Raw genomic sequence first — 15,300 nt, 5'->3', positions numbered from 1 at the left:
TTACTAAAGGAATGTTACTGCAGAGGACGCTGAGTGTTTCACGCTGAACAACGTATGGGGTACTTGGCGCGAGATCAAACATGAAGAAGAAGCGTTTATTTTTATCATCGTAGTCACAGAGCGAGAAGAGGGCTTCCTAAAATGTTTGCACCAACTCCCGATGAGGTAGCTGATTGAAAACGGGGGATAAAAGTTGGCCGCTGGTGACGGAAGCAGCCGCTCAAATAAATACAGACTCATCAATCAAGGTGCAACATTTTTATTTAAACGCTTAGAAACATATTCAACACATTTTTTTTCTTATTCATACATTACTAATTTGAAGTTTCTTCTTTTTTTAAACACATTTAAAATAAACTTAAATAAATAAAAGGGTCAACTAAATAGTCGCGCGTTCCTATTCGCCTGGGCCAGCAGTCGGATGTTGCGTGCACAGCCGGCAGCATTTTCCTGGAGCAGCTCATCGACAGAGCCAATGAGCTGGATGAGGGGCTGTCGGAGTACAAAAGGATGGAGGTTAAAGTTTGCAGCAGGAAAAGATTCCCAAAGAGTCATATATGTCTAAGCACTATGCTAATACACCTTACACCCCTCATCCAGAGCCCAAACTCTCGATGAGGCTGCTGCCATGTCAGCAGCAGCCAGTGCGCACTACCACCAGCAGAGATATAGCCTGCAGAGATATGGATTTCCATGACTTTAAACCACATTTCCATGAACAAACATTTTGTGGATCCTTGGTATACATGAAAAAGTGAGGAAATGTAGTATTCAAACAGTGAGTATGAGAGCGTATGCCTACTTATATTTTGAGTCCCAGCGTAAATGAACGACCTGAAAGTTATATAACAAATTTTCCAAGGACCTTACATTTTTAAAATTCCATGACTATTCCAGGTTTTCCATGACCGTAAGAACCCTGTATACAATAGTTGTGAGGCGACAGTCTCATAATGTATCTCTCAGTGTCTGTGTGCGTGTGTGTGTGTGTCTCCGTGTGTCTCCCACCATACCCTTCCAAACCGTGCCTCGGCAGCAAAGGGGTTGCAGCTGCGAGCACACATGCTTCTGTAAGTTCGTTCAGATGAAAGTCGCGCAGGGCGGGCTTGACATTAAAAACCTGAGCATGAACCGCACCACTTGACAGCCCTCCCGACGCTCCAAAGGTCAGATTATATCCCACTATTAGTGGCTTGCGTAAATGGATCTCGTTAGGTCTCATTGCAGAACAAGGCTTATTTCTTTGGGTTACATAAAACCGAACATTTTGAAGATTTTTCGTCCGCTCTGAGAGTTGTGCATTTTTTAACAGAAACGAGCAGAACAAGGGAACACACAGGACAGATGGAACACCACTGAGTGGCATGCGTTGTGGAAGGGTGAGATTTCTTTTCCCTCTATTTTATCTGCAGTGAAATCACTACATCATGTTTGTGGGCGACTGAGGGGCTGAATCAAAATAAAAGTAAATGCAAGCATAAATACTCTGGTGCAATGGATGGATCTAAATGTGTTCAATGTGTGCTCCATGGTAAAATCACAATGGAGTGCCACTGAGGTTTGCTAAGCCACACTTGCAATTATTTTGCATCGTCTTGTTTACATCCATAATGAACCAACGGCAACATTACATCCCTCAAGTAAGCACTTAAGGACTCCCCGCTCCTAAACATAATGACGCTTTGATGAATACAGTAACTGCTGAGATGTTGTGATCGCCATACATCGGGGCCTTGTTCCCCGCTGAATGAAAAGGGATTTCCAAAAAGATTTTTCTTTCACAAAGATCATGCTGCTGCAGGCTCACAAGTGCTGTTTGAACACCATCGGGATCGTTTCCCCTGGTTTCAGAGCAACAATGCCACATCCCCGTTGATCCCGAGCAGCGCAGAGGACAATATGTAAGTCCCTTTAAAAAAGGAAATGATCCAAGAACTAAGCCCCTTTAAAACTGACAAAAGAGCCTCTGATTTAGATTTAGTTTCAGGCAGCAGAATGATTCTAAAAGCTTCTGGCGTATCTCCCGTTTTCTCAATTTCTCCTCCCCTCGTCTGCCTCTTATTCAAAACCTTCCCATCCTGTTCGGCACTGGCTCCGCATATCAACATAGGAAGTGATGGAATTCCTTTGTCGGCTTCACACAAATGAAATGTCACTCAACTTGTGTAATCGTTTTTAGTAAAACTTGGCGTTCAGACTCTGAACTGATCAAAAACGTTCCGTATTGCCGCTCGTCCAGTGCGGATGCTGGGTCCCGACCCCTTGGCTTCAGTCTGCAACGCACTGGGCACCCCTTTATACCGCCAATAGTTTAACATGCAGGGGAGTCCGATAGACCGCAACGTTCTGAATTCAAAACAAAACTACTTGGTTAGCTTTAGGCCAAAAAAATATGAAGTTAAGTTATGTACGTCAGTTAAAATAAGTCCACGTTGACTCCACAGAGGACACCAACAACGGCGTTGTGCCTGGAAGTCCTGTGTTTGTTGACCCATCCATCTACGGCAATCTGCTACCAAAGCGGACTCTGTTGCTCTTTAAACTACGACACCTACGTCCTCCATTACTCCCGTCATGATTGCTACGGCCACGAGTTGAGAGTGGGAACGAGCCGGCCGACCAGCGCCTGTTGGGCAAACCCAAGACTGTTTTCCTCCCAGTCATTATTGTGTTCATAATGCATGTCGGAGAACGGCGGAGTCCGACCCTGACCTCTCTCCACGTCACATTCAAACCTGAAAACGCCGCTCTGCACGTTTATGTGGTTAGCAAACAGCCGGAGAAGCAGAGAGAAGACATTCCCAGGATTTTCAGCGCAAAGATAAACAGCAAAAGGAAAACAGACGAAAGAGAAGGTGAGCCAGCTTGTGTGTGCGTGTGTGGTGGGGGAGGGTTGAGGGGAGTGGGGGAGGAGGGGTGAACCGACATCGCACGTCCAGTTTCAAAACTAAGGAAATTATATCCTTCCTCCTGATTATAATCACATCATCTTGTTGAGAAAACCGGCACGCAGCCGTCCAAGATGTCCGCTCCTCCTCAACGTGTCGAGGAGTCGATGTGAAACATTTGCCCTCTGGTTTTATTGGATTTTTTTTTCTTTTTTTAAATGGCATCCAAAACACCTCCAAAAGCAAACTTACATCCACAGGCTCCAGAAAACATGCCGCTCACTAAACAAGTCTCTTTTGTGAAAAGAGAGGATGCCTGAAATGTGCCAGAGGCGGCGTTCTTTGCCAACCTCAGAGCGCAGTATTCAGACGTCGCCAAATAAGGTCTCCCGAAGCACGGATAGGCTAAGATAAGCGTGTCTCTCTTTGCTGCTTTTCTCTCTCGCTTGCTCTTTCCCTCCCAGCTGGGATCTCTGGGAACATAATACACCACTTGTTAGATATTGCCTGAGCGAGGTAACATGAACACTTGCCGCGCGTTTCAAAAATGGAATCGTGAGTTTTTGAGGGTTTCTTTGCACTTCAGAGAGCTCCAGTGAGTGCTGACCTCCAAAGAACTCTGGGGAACGCGCTCCCCCCTTGGCTGAAGGGGGGTGCAGTCTGAGAGGGCTGCACATATTGTTGCATTTGCACCTTATCGCACACGGAGGTGTCACGGTGTTAAGTGCGCTCTGCCGTACCGCCTCTGCCTGCAGGAGTTCAGGTTTAAATCCCCCCTGTGCCGGCTCTGACAGCCATTAAGGCTCCATCACCCCTCCACCCCGACCCTTCTACCCCAGCATCCCCATGTTTTAGACTCCACGGTGGAGGCAAACAGCACAAACAGACAGCAGTGTTTAGCTCGGGCCGAGGGGAAGCTGGTGAGGGAAGTCAAGGTAAACAACATTCCCTGCAGCCTCCAGCGAGCCAGAGACTGTTAAGCTGCTTTCTCTGTGTCTCCAAAGAGGAAGAGGAAAGAGGAGGGGAGGGCCGCTTTCAAATCAACGACTTTAAGGGGAACGCTTTTCAGCCTGAACTCCTCTGAGCCTGTGCAACCTGGAGAACATGGCTTGGCACTTCTGGATGTAGGCGTGAGGGGGAAAGACTCTGCAACATTACGCTGAATGGACCTCAGAAAGCACAGCAGTCATAACAGAGCGGGGTGGCGTGCGGCGCCTGTATCCTCTGCTCGCTGCACCCACAACACAAAGACATGTTACACGCAAAACCAATGGCACACTGTAGAAGTAAACCCTGTGATGCTCAGCTTGCTTTTCATTTCATCCCCTCACATTTGGTGTAATGTCGCTCACCTCCATGAACGGAAGTCCTGGCCGTGTAAGAGAGAGAGAAATAAAACAAACACCAGCCGTGCTGGGGCAGAAGTGTGCTCATGGCAACCAAAGTTGAGTTTTTTCTCTCGTTTGCATTAGCAAAAGAAATACACACCAGGACCTGGCATAAGCTTACGCTCTGGAATACCTTCACTTGAAAATTACCAATAATTACCATCCGCATTTTGTCATTTTCATCAATTTACTTACACAAAGCTTTTCTCATAAAAGAGCCTCTTTAATACAAATAGCTGGCTGAATCTGTCTACAGGGATTTATAGTTTCAGCAAACAATCCCCAGTCCTTTTGCAAGGGATGCAAAGGGGGGTGTTGATTTTGTACATGACATAGAATGAAGCGCATCCTTCTAAAACTGCGAGATACCAAGAGTGGATGTCAAATCAAACGGCGAGGGTGATTCATCTCTCAGGCCAGAAGTCTCTTTTCCTGAGAGCGAGCACCTGAACAAGGTCTGATCTGAGAGGGCCGGCAGGGAAATATGCTGGCAGAAAACGTACACAGGATCTTGTGAATGGCTGCAGGTTGTGTCCAAAACAAATCGCAAGTGTTTGTATTTAAAGGTGTCAGGTACTTGTGGAAATTTCACTATAGCGTTGAATTGATTCGGGACCAAATATGAAGGCTTTGGACGGGGTAAAATGAAAAAAGGCTAACACTAATGTGTTTTCCAGTGTGAAATACTTTCTCTTCAATGTTTGAAACTCAAGGGACTGGGCCATACACCATTAAGTGCGCGTGAGAGGAAAGTTACTTCTCTCAGCGAGCTTTGGCGTAAGAGAGCCCGCCGCTCGTTCGAAATCGTATACTACACGTGGGTGAACATGTTTGGAGAGCTTCTCAGTGGCACAGGAAAGCTCTTTGAAATACAGTTGCAATAATAAAAGAGGTAGTTCCAGAATTTGACACGGGGCTGTAAATTAGACACAGGCCGCTGTATCAATCCCCGATAAACCCTCTCCAAACCTATTCAGAACTTTTGGGGATATTGTTTTAACACATTCTCTCGAACAAGATGCCTGTATATCACTGCAGCGCACACTGAATCCAGGAGACTGACAAGCTCTCGCACTGTAATGTTTCCTCCGGGTCAGGCAGGTAAGTGTGGGGCTCCCTCTCAGACCGGCTGAGGGCCGAGGCCAGACCGAACAATGAGGCTGCCTGTGTTGTGTTTCCACGTCTGAGATTAAGAACAAATGCAACGCTGCTGCAGTTACGTGGCCTTTGGTAATTAAGCTCTTTAAAAGTCCCAAAATACATGATGGAGTAGTGTTGCAACTCTCAACTGGTACATTAATAAGGGCAAATGCAGAGACAGATTAAAAACGGTGGCATGTCGCACACACACGCTTACGCCCATACACACATAGAATGTCAAATATAGACACACACACACACACACACACACACAGAAGGAGGGCATGTCCAGTTTCTGTCGTGGCTCGAACTACAAAAAGCTTAACGACTTTTGTAAATTGGACATAACTTTTTCGGAACACCCAATGTTCAGTCCAGCTACCAATTATGGCGAGTGTTGAACCACATGCACTGTAACGGCAGATCAAGCTAAAGTACACCATTTAATGAACATGGGAAAAAAATCTGGCTGCAATGGCATAACCACTTCATAATTTATATCGCAGTTGTTATTTAGGAGGGGAAAAAGGATTTAAAACTGGCTGCGGCCACAAAAAAACATTTCTCATGTGAAAGTCCTTTCTACGTGAAACATGATCGAATTACAGAAGGAGATAGCAGTGTTTTCCCAAAATGCTGAACTACGGGCACATGATCATCAGTGACAAGACATCAATTACGGTGTAATCTTTACGCGGAACCTCCCCATCACTGTCGGAGACAAACATAAACAGTTTCTGGAGCTGAGCATGGAAACAGCCCGACAGGCTCAAATGTTAGACAAAACAATGCTTGTTTCTTTTTGGAAGAGCACTACACAAGTGCAATGATGAAGGGAGCTGGCGGATGTAGCTTCACAGAGTCGGGGTTTGGGTGGTAGGGGGGTATTGTTCTCTTTTAGCTTTGAACAGCTCTGACCCTCACGCTTTGGCGTGAACCATATCGCTGCTGCATTCTGCCCTGATGTCCAGGAACAGCCCTTAGCAACAGTTACCCCCAGCTACAGCCCTTTGACTTGCGCTGTGATGGCATCTAGGGTCTACCGGAGAAATGGCACTGCGCACACACTGAGCTGTTTGCTTTTCTGAATTCCCATGACGGCTAGAAAGTGGAGTCATGTTTCCGCCGACGAATAAAAACCCACTTTGTTTCTGCTCCATCGGTCAAAGGCTCTGAAAATAGTCACAGCTTTTCAAAGTTTATTACTCTGTGTTTTTCACACATGGCTAAAACAAGGGAGAGGAGAGGCCAAAAAGGGCATTTTCCTCCACATAATTATGCCAAATTTAGTCACAAAAGCACCAAATAAAGCAGAGAAATGACTGCTTTGTAAAGTAGCCACAAGAAAAGCAAAAGTAAGGAGCCATAAATCCAGCTTCAACAGCACAACAACTTACCTTGATCACCCCTTTCGAGTGCATGATAGTGCAATTGTGTGGGTCCCAGGACAGCTGGTACAGGGCCATTGTCGTGCTCTGGTGGACTGCATGTTCCTTTGACTTGAGGTAACGCACCAGGGGTGCCACGGCCCCGGCTTCACCGAAGGACGCCCTGTTGCTGCTCCACTTGCAGCATTGGCCCACGGCCTCAGCCAGGTGCTGACGGAGCCTGTCATCGGTCTGCAGAGAAGAGAACAGGATGCTATTGGTCCTTGGTGATCTGTCTTTACAATGCAGAGAATAACAAGCTCTACTGCAGCTCTGCAAGGGACTCTTGGCAAAGCATTGCCATGTTCTTCTCATTATCTGGGTTTATGCAGCATTGAGTAGGAAAAGGCCAACTAAAATCCACTGAAGACAGTTGTTTGTGTATGGACATTAGACAGTAACCACAGTGTTACTGAAGAGTAAAACCATGTCGTCTGTGCTCTTACCGTGTTTGTCAACTTGGCCAGCAACTGGACAACCCCGTGATCAGTGAGGACCGCCAGATTCTCCTTGTCTCTGGCTATTTTGGCGATGGCGGCGCAAATGCTTGCCAGCACCTCGTTGTTTGTTGACTTCAACAAATTAACAATCAGTTCCAACCCACCGACGAGGGAGCGCACCATTTCCCCTGCATCCTACAGTCAAAGAGTCTGTTATTAGCTGGGGCTGTGTCAAAATGAACGGGGAGGATGACGAAGACGGGGGGTTGCGTAATGACGGAGGAAAGAGTAGACACCCGCAGGGGCATTTTAAGCGAGACAGACAAAACAAAGGAATAAGTACAAACAAAAGTATTTTCATCAGGCAACAATCAAAGACCCATCAGTGCAAATTGTGTAAAACAGATGCTTTCAGAAATAACAACACCCTCTCCTACAGTCGAACTGTGTTGTGGATCTGGGCGGACAAAGCAGTAAGTTTGACATCTCTGTCAACCTCTCTCCTGTCAGCCTAACTTGTCATAATGAAGACGCCAACATAGAATTTAGAGCTTAGGGGGTGACATTTAAAATGTTTTCCTCAGACTGAAACACAGCGGAGACTCAAGGCTTCACGGTTTGAGTTCATGGCACCAGCTGGCACCACAGGCCTCTCAGCCTACCAAACCAACGGGCTCGTAGGGAGCGCGGAGAGAACCACAGCGGAAGAGCTGGCGGAGACGCAGGCTTCAGCATGGCTTGGCACATCAGGCCGCTGTTTCAAAGTCACGACTCCAACGTATCACCCGCCACGGGGAGAATACATCAAGGTGGCCCCAGTCTGTAATGTTCAGCACTTTAAAAATAGATCAGGAATTTTCTTAAAAGCATGCAATTACGGATGACTAGAACTTTAATCTACGTGTCAAGAGCTGATGTATGGCACACACGCTCCGGGATACAGTAACAAGTAAATGCATTAAGTGCATGTACACAGTTGTTCTTTAAAATAAGGGATTTCATCAAATTCATCACTGACAGAAAACCAGTCAATGTTTTACAGTTTTAACGTACAGCTACTTCGGTTGTGTTCTCCCTAACAGAGAAGTCACAGCTGAGATCAGGCCAGGGTGCAGTGTGTGGGCCCTGTGATGCCGTGCCAGAGGATGAGCCATGTGTGCAGTGCAGGGTGGGAGGAGGGCAGTAGCTGACCCCCCTGACACACAGGAAGCCCTTCCTTAGGAATACTGATGACGGCTGGCCCGGGAGTCCCAGCGACAGAGGAAGCTCTCTCAAGCCACCAGCTGCGATAGACTAGCCAGAATCTCTTTCATGGCCTGGACGGGCCCCCAGATCTGAAAACCGCAACATTATGAGGCTGCACACGGAAAGAAGGCCTTCCTCGCTATCCCGCTCCCTCCTCTTACCCGGGATGAAATGAAATAGAAAACACATTATCATGCCGTGCGTGATCTGAAGCTGAGGGGAGGCAAGCCAAGCTCGGAGCGGCAGAAGACCCTCCCTGCCCCCCTTCTCTGTAGGCAATCAGGCTTCTATAACATAATGTAAAAGAAAAAATAAATCAAGCATCTAAACGTGCCTCCGTGCCCGAGCAAATTAATGATACACCCCATTACGAGCGACTGAGAGGGTTGTACTTCCTTGATTGGAGAAAAGAGACAATTGAATGATTCACTACTAAGTCTTTACGGTACTTGTGTGGTAAGTGAGTTTAAGTCGTGGACCTGTGGGCACAGAGCAGCAGCACTGTATGCAGCGTCCAACAGATGCATCGATAGCACGTCTCTTTCTCATAAATCCACTATGGAACCGCTAACACAAACCACATGTTTTTTTTGTTTTTTTTTATCTAAATAACGACTGCGCCGAAGCAGCTGTATCAGGTTCCTCAACTCCACAGGCCGAGAGCACTATTTAGCTCTTGTCATTGCCCCTGTCCCGGGAAAATCACCCAAAAAGCATGTTCATGAATTTCCCTCAAAATTGGCACACTGACGTCCAGACAAACATTGTCAAACTTTGTTAGCGCTCAACAGTGGGTCCGCAGTCGCCCTTCTCCCGCCATATGGTTGCCGTGCATCATTTTCGCTACACTTCTGGGTCAAAGAAATTCCAGCCAGAAAAAAAAGAGAGAGAGAGCGTTTCACCCCCAAAAAACACTTGTCTGGGCCCAATATGTCTGTTTAAAGCTAACAAGATTGTGCCACTGACAAGCTGTTTACCTTAATTAATCTAATAGAACATTATACGTTTGGCGTTGGCAATGATAGAAGTGCACAGAGGATCAAAGACCTATTAATGTTTAACTGAAATGAGAGTTGATTGACACAGCTGCGTAAGACGGTGAAAAGGCCTGTGACATGGCATAAAGGAGCTCCTAATGTCTTAAAATAGTACTGTTTTAGCATTGCACTCTTTAAAAAGATATTTCCTTCTCATCAAAACTTAACACCGACATTATCCACAATGCAACTTGACAACCGACAGTTCGGTGTTAGATAATGTTGTTTTGATGTCAATACAAGTATCGCAAATTACTCCAATATGGCCTAAAACGCTGCATTGGCAAATTCTCAATTCTACGCACTGATCCCATACCACGTTGTCATATCATTTGTCATATCTCAGCAGCCGGTGGGCAGTCTAGTCCTGCTCGGCTACATTAAACAGTAAACTTTATCTTATCATGTTGTCTTAAAATTACAATTTAAAAAAAATAAATCTTGACGCACTAGTCGATGGACCATTAAACTTTAAATTGTATTCTACACATAGTTATACCCACAATTCTAAACATGGTATTCATGACCATGTTGTGGATTTCTTCGCAATGCATTGGAGCAGTGTTTTCCTTCAGGAAGTGGGTTCACAGGCACTATCTAGTACCCTATGCTCTGTGTGTAGAACGTTTCTCTGTAACTTGTACCATGTTGAGGGAAGATTTTCAGCTGGGAAATAAGAAGCCGCGCCACAGGATATTACTCAGTCCTTCTCCCTGCCGGCTTCCCAATTTGCCAATGTCAGTGTGCCGAGGCGGCTTCTCTGCTTCGTATTAGCCCGGGGTTCATGTAAGCCCCCTCTGACACAGCTCTGGCCCTGCTAACCTCCCAGCAGCAGCAGGTTGGAGGGAGAGCTTAGGTGATATGAGCAGGCTTCTGTTTCGCGAGCGGGATAACCCTTCCTTCTGAAATGACACGAACCTTGCAGACCTCTTTGATTTAGGGCCAATCTATGTGCCTTTGGTGTGCTTTGCTTGCAAAGGAGACAGGAAGAAGACAAATGTCCGTCACTGTGCCATACCTTTGCCTTCTCGATGCACGGACAAAGGGCCCATGCAGCACTGGACTGAACATCTGTATTAGGGTTTTTCAATAAGGACCACACCAGGCGAAGTCCATCAAGTTGGTCGATGATCCTGTAGGGAGACAGAAAGTAGTATGAGGTAAAAACAAAAGAGGGAGGGATAAACAAAGAAATATGAAGAGAACAAAACATTTTTTTTGACATTAAGATTTCCTTTTGATGTTTCATAGAGCATGATTATCTGCTTGAAAGATTTAAGAGTAACTCATTTAATCGTGTTTGTTTCCCAGAGCTTTGGCCGTATCCATCTAGTCCAGCGGCAGAATAAAAAGCGGCAGAATAAAAAGCATCAATCGATTTCAGCATTTGTTTTTCATCCAAATTTGCCTTCAGTCCTTCTTAGTTTCGTACCAGAGCTGAAACTCACCCACTGTCTGCTCACCCGTCTCACTCGCCGCGGAAAAGCTCAGCCTTGCCGGGGCCAGAGGTTAACGCACATACATCTGCACATAGTGCTTCATACACGGATGTATAAATATAAACTGAGACAAACTTACACTTTATGTCGGTGGCTTGTTTTTCAAGCACAGCCAAAAAGAGGACCTCTTTCCAAATCAAACAGAGCACGAGACAGGTCGCTCTATATTTCATAGGGCTCTGAGTGAAGTTTACTTAGGCATGAACTGTATTTCATGTCGCATACATGACAGTAGTCAAAACTGCAGTCAGGGTCTGTGAACCCAAAGAATTGCGCCACAGTGCACTCGTTGTCTGGTATAAATAACATGTAACCTGTTTCCCATGTGTGCCTCCACCAACAAGGCCGACATTGAATGCTGTCGTAATTACTTAAACACTCCCTAATCACAGTATCTCTGTGACTGGCAACGAGCGAACACTCATCAGGGACGTCCTACGCCATCTGTCTTCCCATTGCACATAAATCAGTCTTCAGGGATCATAACATCAGATTCCAGTCTGCAGGGCCTCCTAAATCCGGACCCGAAAACAAAAGTGAAGCATCACATCATTCGCCAAAACAGCTCCGTCATTCCCATGAAGCAGGTATGAAACAGATTAGCAATGAAGTCGCAGCTGACAGTGATGGATTAGAGGAGGAGACCGCAAACCCGGGAGGCATTAAACAACGTGTGTTGACTCTTGTAGCTACACAGGATTCTTTGGGGGAAGCGCTATGTCATTAACCGCACACTGCCTACTGGTTGAGAATGAAAACAAACATGTGAGTATTTCATGGAAAACTTGAAAGCGATCAGCGTGTTTTTTTTTGGAGGACTTTCAGTAGTTATGGATGACCTGCATCAAAAGGACGATGAGGAAATGATTGTGTTGATCAACCGAAGGTGGTATTGGAGGAAGAAAAAAGTTTCCGTCGGGTAAAATGAAGTCATGTTAACTGACAAGAATGTTGTAGCTAACTGTGTGGTGTACATCATCATCATATTTGTTAGCTCGCCAAATACCATCTAATTAGTGGGGATCTGGAAAAACAGGGTTGGGTTGGAGCCGGAAACAGAGTTATGTTAATTGCTCAGCAAACTACTGTATGCATACATGTCTCGAAATAAGCCATCGCCACAAAACATACACAAAGCACAAGCGGGCCGTTGAAATGAGAGCTTTCTGTTTACGGCAAAGTGTGAAGGCTGAAAAATGACACTGGCCTGGTCGCCGTAGACATAACGTGAGAGAACACGGAGAGTGCGATGAGCCGACTTGAAACACTTTGCCTCTTTTGTGAAGTTTAGTGGCTTTACTTTGACATGCCTCGCTTTTTACTGAACCCCTTGGGAGTTTCCTCCAAACAAATGTAATGGGCTCACATGGCAGCATTAACAGCTCACTAACAATGCAAACGCAGACATTAAGTCGTGTTTGTGTCCAGTGCTAATTAAGAACGATCTCGTCGTCCATAACAGCCTTGTAAAAGCAATGAGACACAGATGGAAGCTCCACAATGTTCTGCAGCGTCGAGGGTGAGGTTAAAGGAACACAGAACAAAGACTGCTCTGGACTGTGGTTCAATGTGTTTTTTAAATTCGCAGCCGCACAGTCTTGGACAGGGTAGGGCTTTAGGTATGCCTGTCTCACCAGCTAAGGTCCTGGCAGTGACCACAAAGCACTGGGAATTACACCACAACCCTTTTTAACACAGTAGGTGCAATAAACAAAGCTTTTAAAATATGTCATTAAGCCGGGGATGAAAGGGAAAAGTACCTGCGTAATTACAATTTAAAAGAACATAGATTTCTTTAAGCATCCGCCCAAGACAGGTTAATAATACTGTGTTTGGATCCTGGAATTGGTGTCATTCTCTTGTCAAAACATATGACACAAGAGGATGTGTTTGGAGGTAATTTGGTAATGAATGAGGTTTTAAAGAGATACCCCACATTGGTGCTGTTTGACCCGTGTAAACTGTACTCTGAATGTCAAAGATCACGTTAGCAGATTGCAGACTTACGCCATGTTCTCCATATCAGTAGCACAGGCCCCCACCGCCTTGGCTACATTCACAAGCAGCGCCTGGTAAAATAACACATTAATAAAGTACATGCATGGATCAATACACCGTATAGAAGTGTGGTTTAAAGATGAGATGACCTTTTAAGCAGCAAGAGGAATAAAATATCAACATGCCTGGTTTGATCCAGTCAGCAGGTTAACTAGTGACCTGATGCCTCCAGACTTGCGAATAGTGGCCTTGTTGGCAGGTATCTGTGCAAACTCTCCCACGGCTCCCACTACATTGACCAGAACTTCTTCGGGCTGATTATTCAGCAGGCCAACCAGGGTCTCCACGGCTTTGTACTCCTGAAGCCTGTGCAGGATGGAGAAGAGAGACAGGTGTCACATTGACTAATGCTTCCCGTTGTTTGATTTTTTATGGAATGAGAAAGTAGAGTCTTCAGCCTTAAAGGCTCAGCGATGCTTTGAGCTGAACGCTAACATTAGCATGCTAACATGTCAACAGTGACAATGCTAATATGCTGCTGTCAAGGTATAATAGTAATGTTCACCAACTTTGTTCAGCGTGTAAGCTGGTGTTTGGTCTTAAACCAAAGTAGTGGACACATTTGAGATAGAGAAAAAAGTGAAAGGTTAACACATTTTGTCCTGAGGGAGGGTTACACAATTTATCCATTAAGTTGTGTGGACATTTTACGTGACACAACAAATGCCAAACCTCATTGTGACGCTATGAAGAGTCAGAGGCTCATCGAAGTTGTTTTACCCTCTGGCGATCACGAATGTTAGTAAAACCTCTATGGCAATCCATCCAATAGTTGATGGGATACTTCAGTCTAGACTCAGAGTGGTGGACCAGCCAACAGCCAATACTGCCATCCCTAGAGCCACGCCACTCGTGTGGCTAAAGACGCCATTGGCAGTAGCAGCTACAGTACCCTCATCCACATGGGCACGGAGCTCTCACTGTGACCCAGCACTACAGCCCCTTTTCCCACGGCAGCTCACAGTTGTCCCCTGTACGTACTTTGCATAACTAACGCTTTGCTGCGGCTTGGAAACTCTCCCTCCCTCTTTTATTGTGATTTTTTCCTTGTTTGCCGGTGCTATAGAGTGGTAAACTACAGTAAACATTTAAAAGGGATATAATGCGGTTGCAAAAAGAACCTCAACAAACCTCTGATGTACAGTTAAGTTCTACGACTGTTTTTATTCACAGTTACGGTCGCTGGCAGCACGGTGCGCAAGCTATTGTGGAAGGCCAAGGTCATTTGGTTTTTGGTCAGTGTCCACCGACACACAGCCTATTCTTGCGAGTGAAAACACTGCTAATGAAAAGAGGAGCTGCCAAAGTTAACTCCAGTGAAATTTCACTGTGAAGGAAAACAATGGGTTTCCTGTGCCATCACTGAAGTGTCATCCGCAGTTGACTGCAGTAGAATTATCTTGTTATCGCAGACATAACTTTTGACAGATTAACGGCAAGCCGTGAGGTTTTCTTTTTTGTAAAAAAGCCAAACCCAGCCGCAGTGATTACGTGATGGCAAGAGCAGCATCACACGAAGGCTGCGAATGAACGCCGGGCTCCACGCAGATCGCAAGGCCTGTCAGAGGACGCGGCAACCACAGTGGGGCTTCTGTGCAGCAGATTTGATGATTGATTTTCCTTTTCCCCATTCATCAGAGCCAGTCACACTCATCGAAGTGCAGAAAGCTCAAATGGTGACTTTTTGTGTTTTAAGGACGGTCCAAGTGAAAGGAAGACATTTAACGGGGCCCGGCGGTGCCGAGCAATGACAACGACGAGCAAGACAGTTGCTCATTCAGCCTCAAATTGAACGGATGGATTGATCGGTTTCATTCGAAGAGGAAACGGCAGAGGAATAAGTTGGGCTGAGCACAGAACTTTCGCGAGGTAGGGAGAAGTATCTTTTGTAGGAGCAATTATGGCGCGCTCATCATAGGTCTGGAGCAGAGGTAAGATGGTGGGGTAGTCAGTAATTGGAGGCAAACCCCGCAATCTTGACCCCAAACATTACTGCGCTGGCAAATTCAGCTCGAGACTTGGCAGTCGTGACTTTCCATTGCGAAGTCATTCCCTCACTCTTTTGTTCATGTTTTTGTTTTTTTTACAACATTTTTGTCTGTATCCATAGCACCTCAGCGTATAGGCTGGAGGGACCGCATATCGATGTGTCCATAAATCTGCACAAAATATTGTTTC

General features: G+C 45.8%; 1 protein-coding gene across 3 annotated transcripts in view; it reads right to left on the bottom strand.

Moving 5' to 3' along the window:
- Positions 1-243: 243 nt before the first annotated feature.
- Positions 244-15,300, bottom strand: part of odad2 (outer dynein arm docking complex subunit 2) — a 38,571-nt gene continuing 23,514 nt past the window's right edge. For 2 of the 3 annotated variants that reach the window (XM_068582398.1, XM_068582396.1), the window contains 6 exons: positions 13,248-13,428; positions 13,072-13,133; positions 10,584-10,698; positions 7,290-7,478; positions 6,814-7,035; positions 244-492 (listed from right to left, as the gene is read on the bottom strand). In XM_068582398.1, coding sequence (XP_068438499.1) covers positions 376-492; positions 6,814-7,035; positions 7,290-7,478; positions 10,584-10,698; positions 13,072-13,133; positions 13,248-13,428 — 886 coding nt within the window. In that variant the 3' untranslated portion in view covers positions 244-375. The remainder of the gene's footprint in view (positions 493-6,813; positions 7,036-7,289; positions 7,479-10,583; positions 10,699-13,071; positions 13,134-13,247; positions 13,429-15,300) is intronic. The other variant, XM_068582397.1, reaches the window with a different exon arrangement.

The sequence above is a fragment of the Clinocottus analis genome, unplaced genomic scaffold, assembly GCF_023055335.1.
Source record: "Clinocottus analis isolate CAN_PGR_092001 unplaced genomic scaffold, fCliAna1.0.p SCAF_18, whole genome shotgun sequence".
NCBI lineage: Eukaryota > Metazoa > Chordata > Actinopteri > Perciformes > Cottidae > Clinocottus > Clinocottus analis.
The sequence above is the reverse complement of the archived record's forward strand: the minus strand, read 5'-3'. Positions and strand labels throughout refer to the sequence as shown.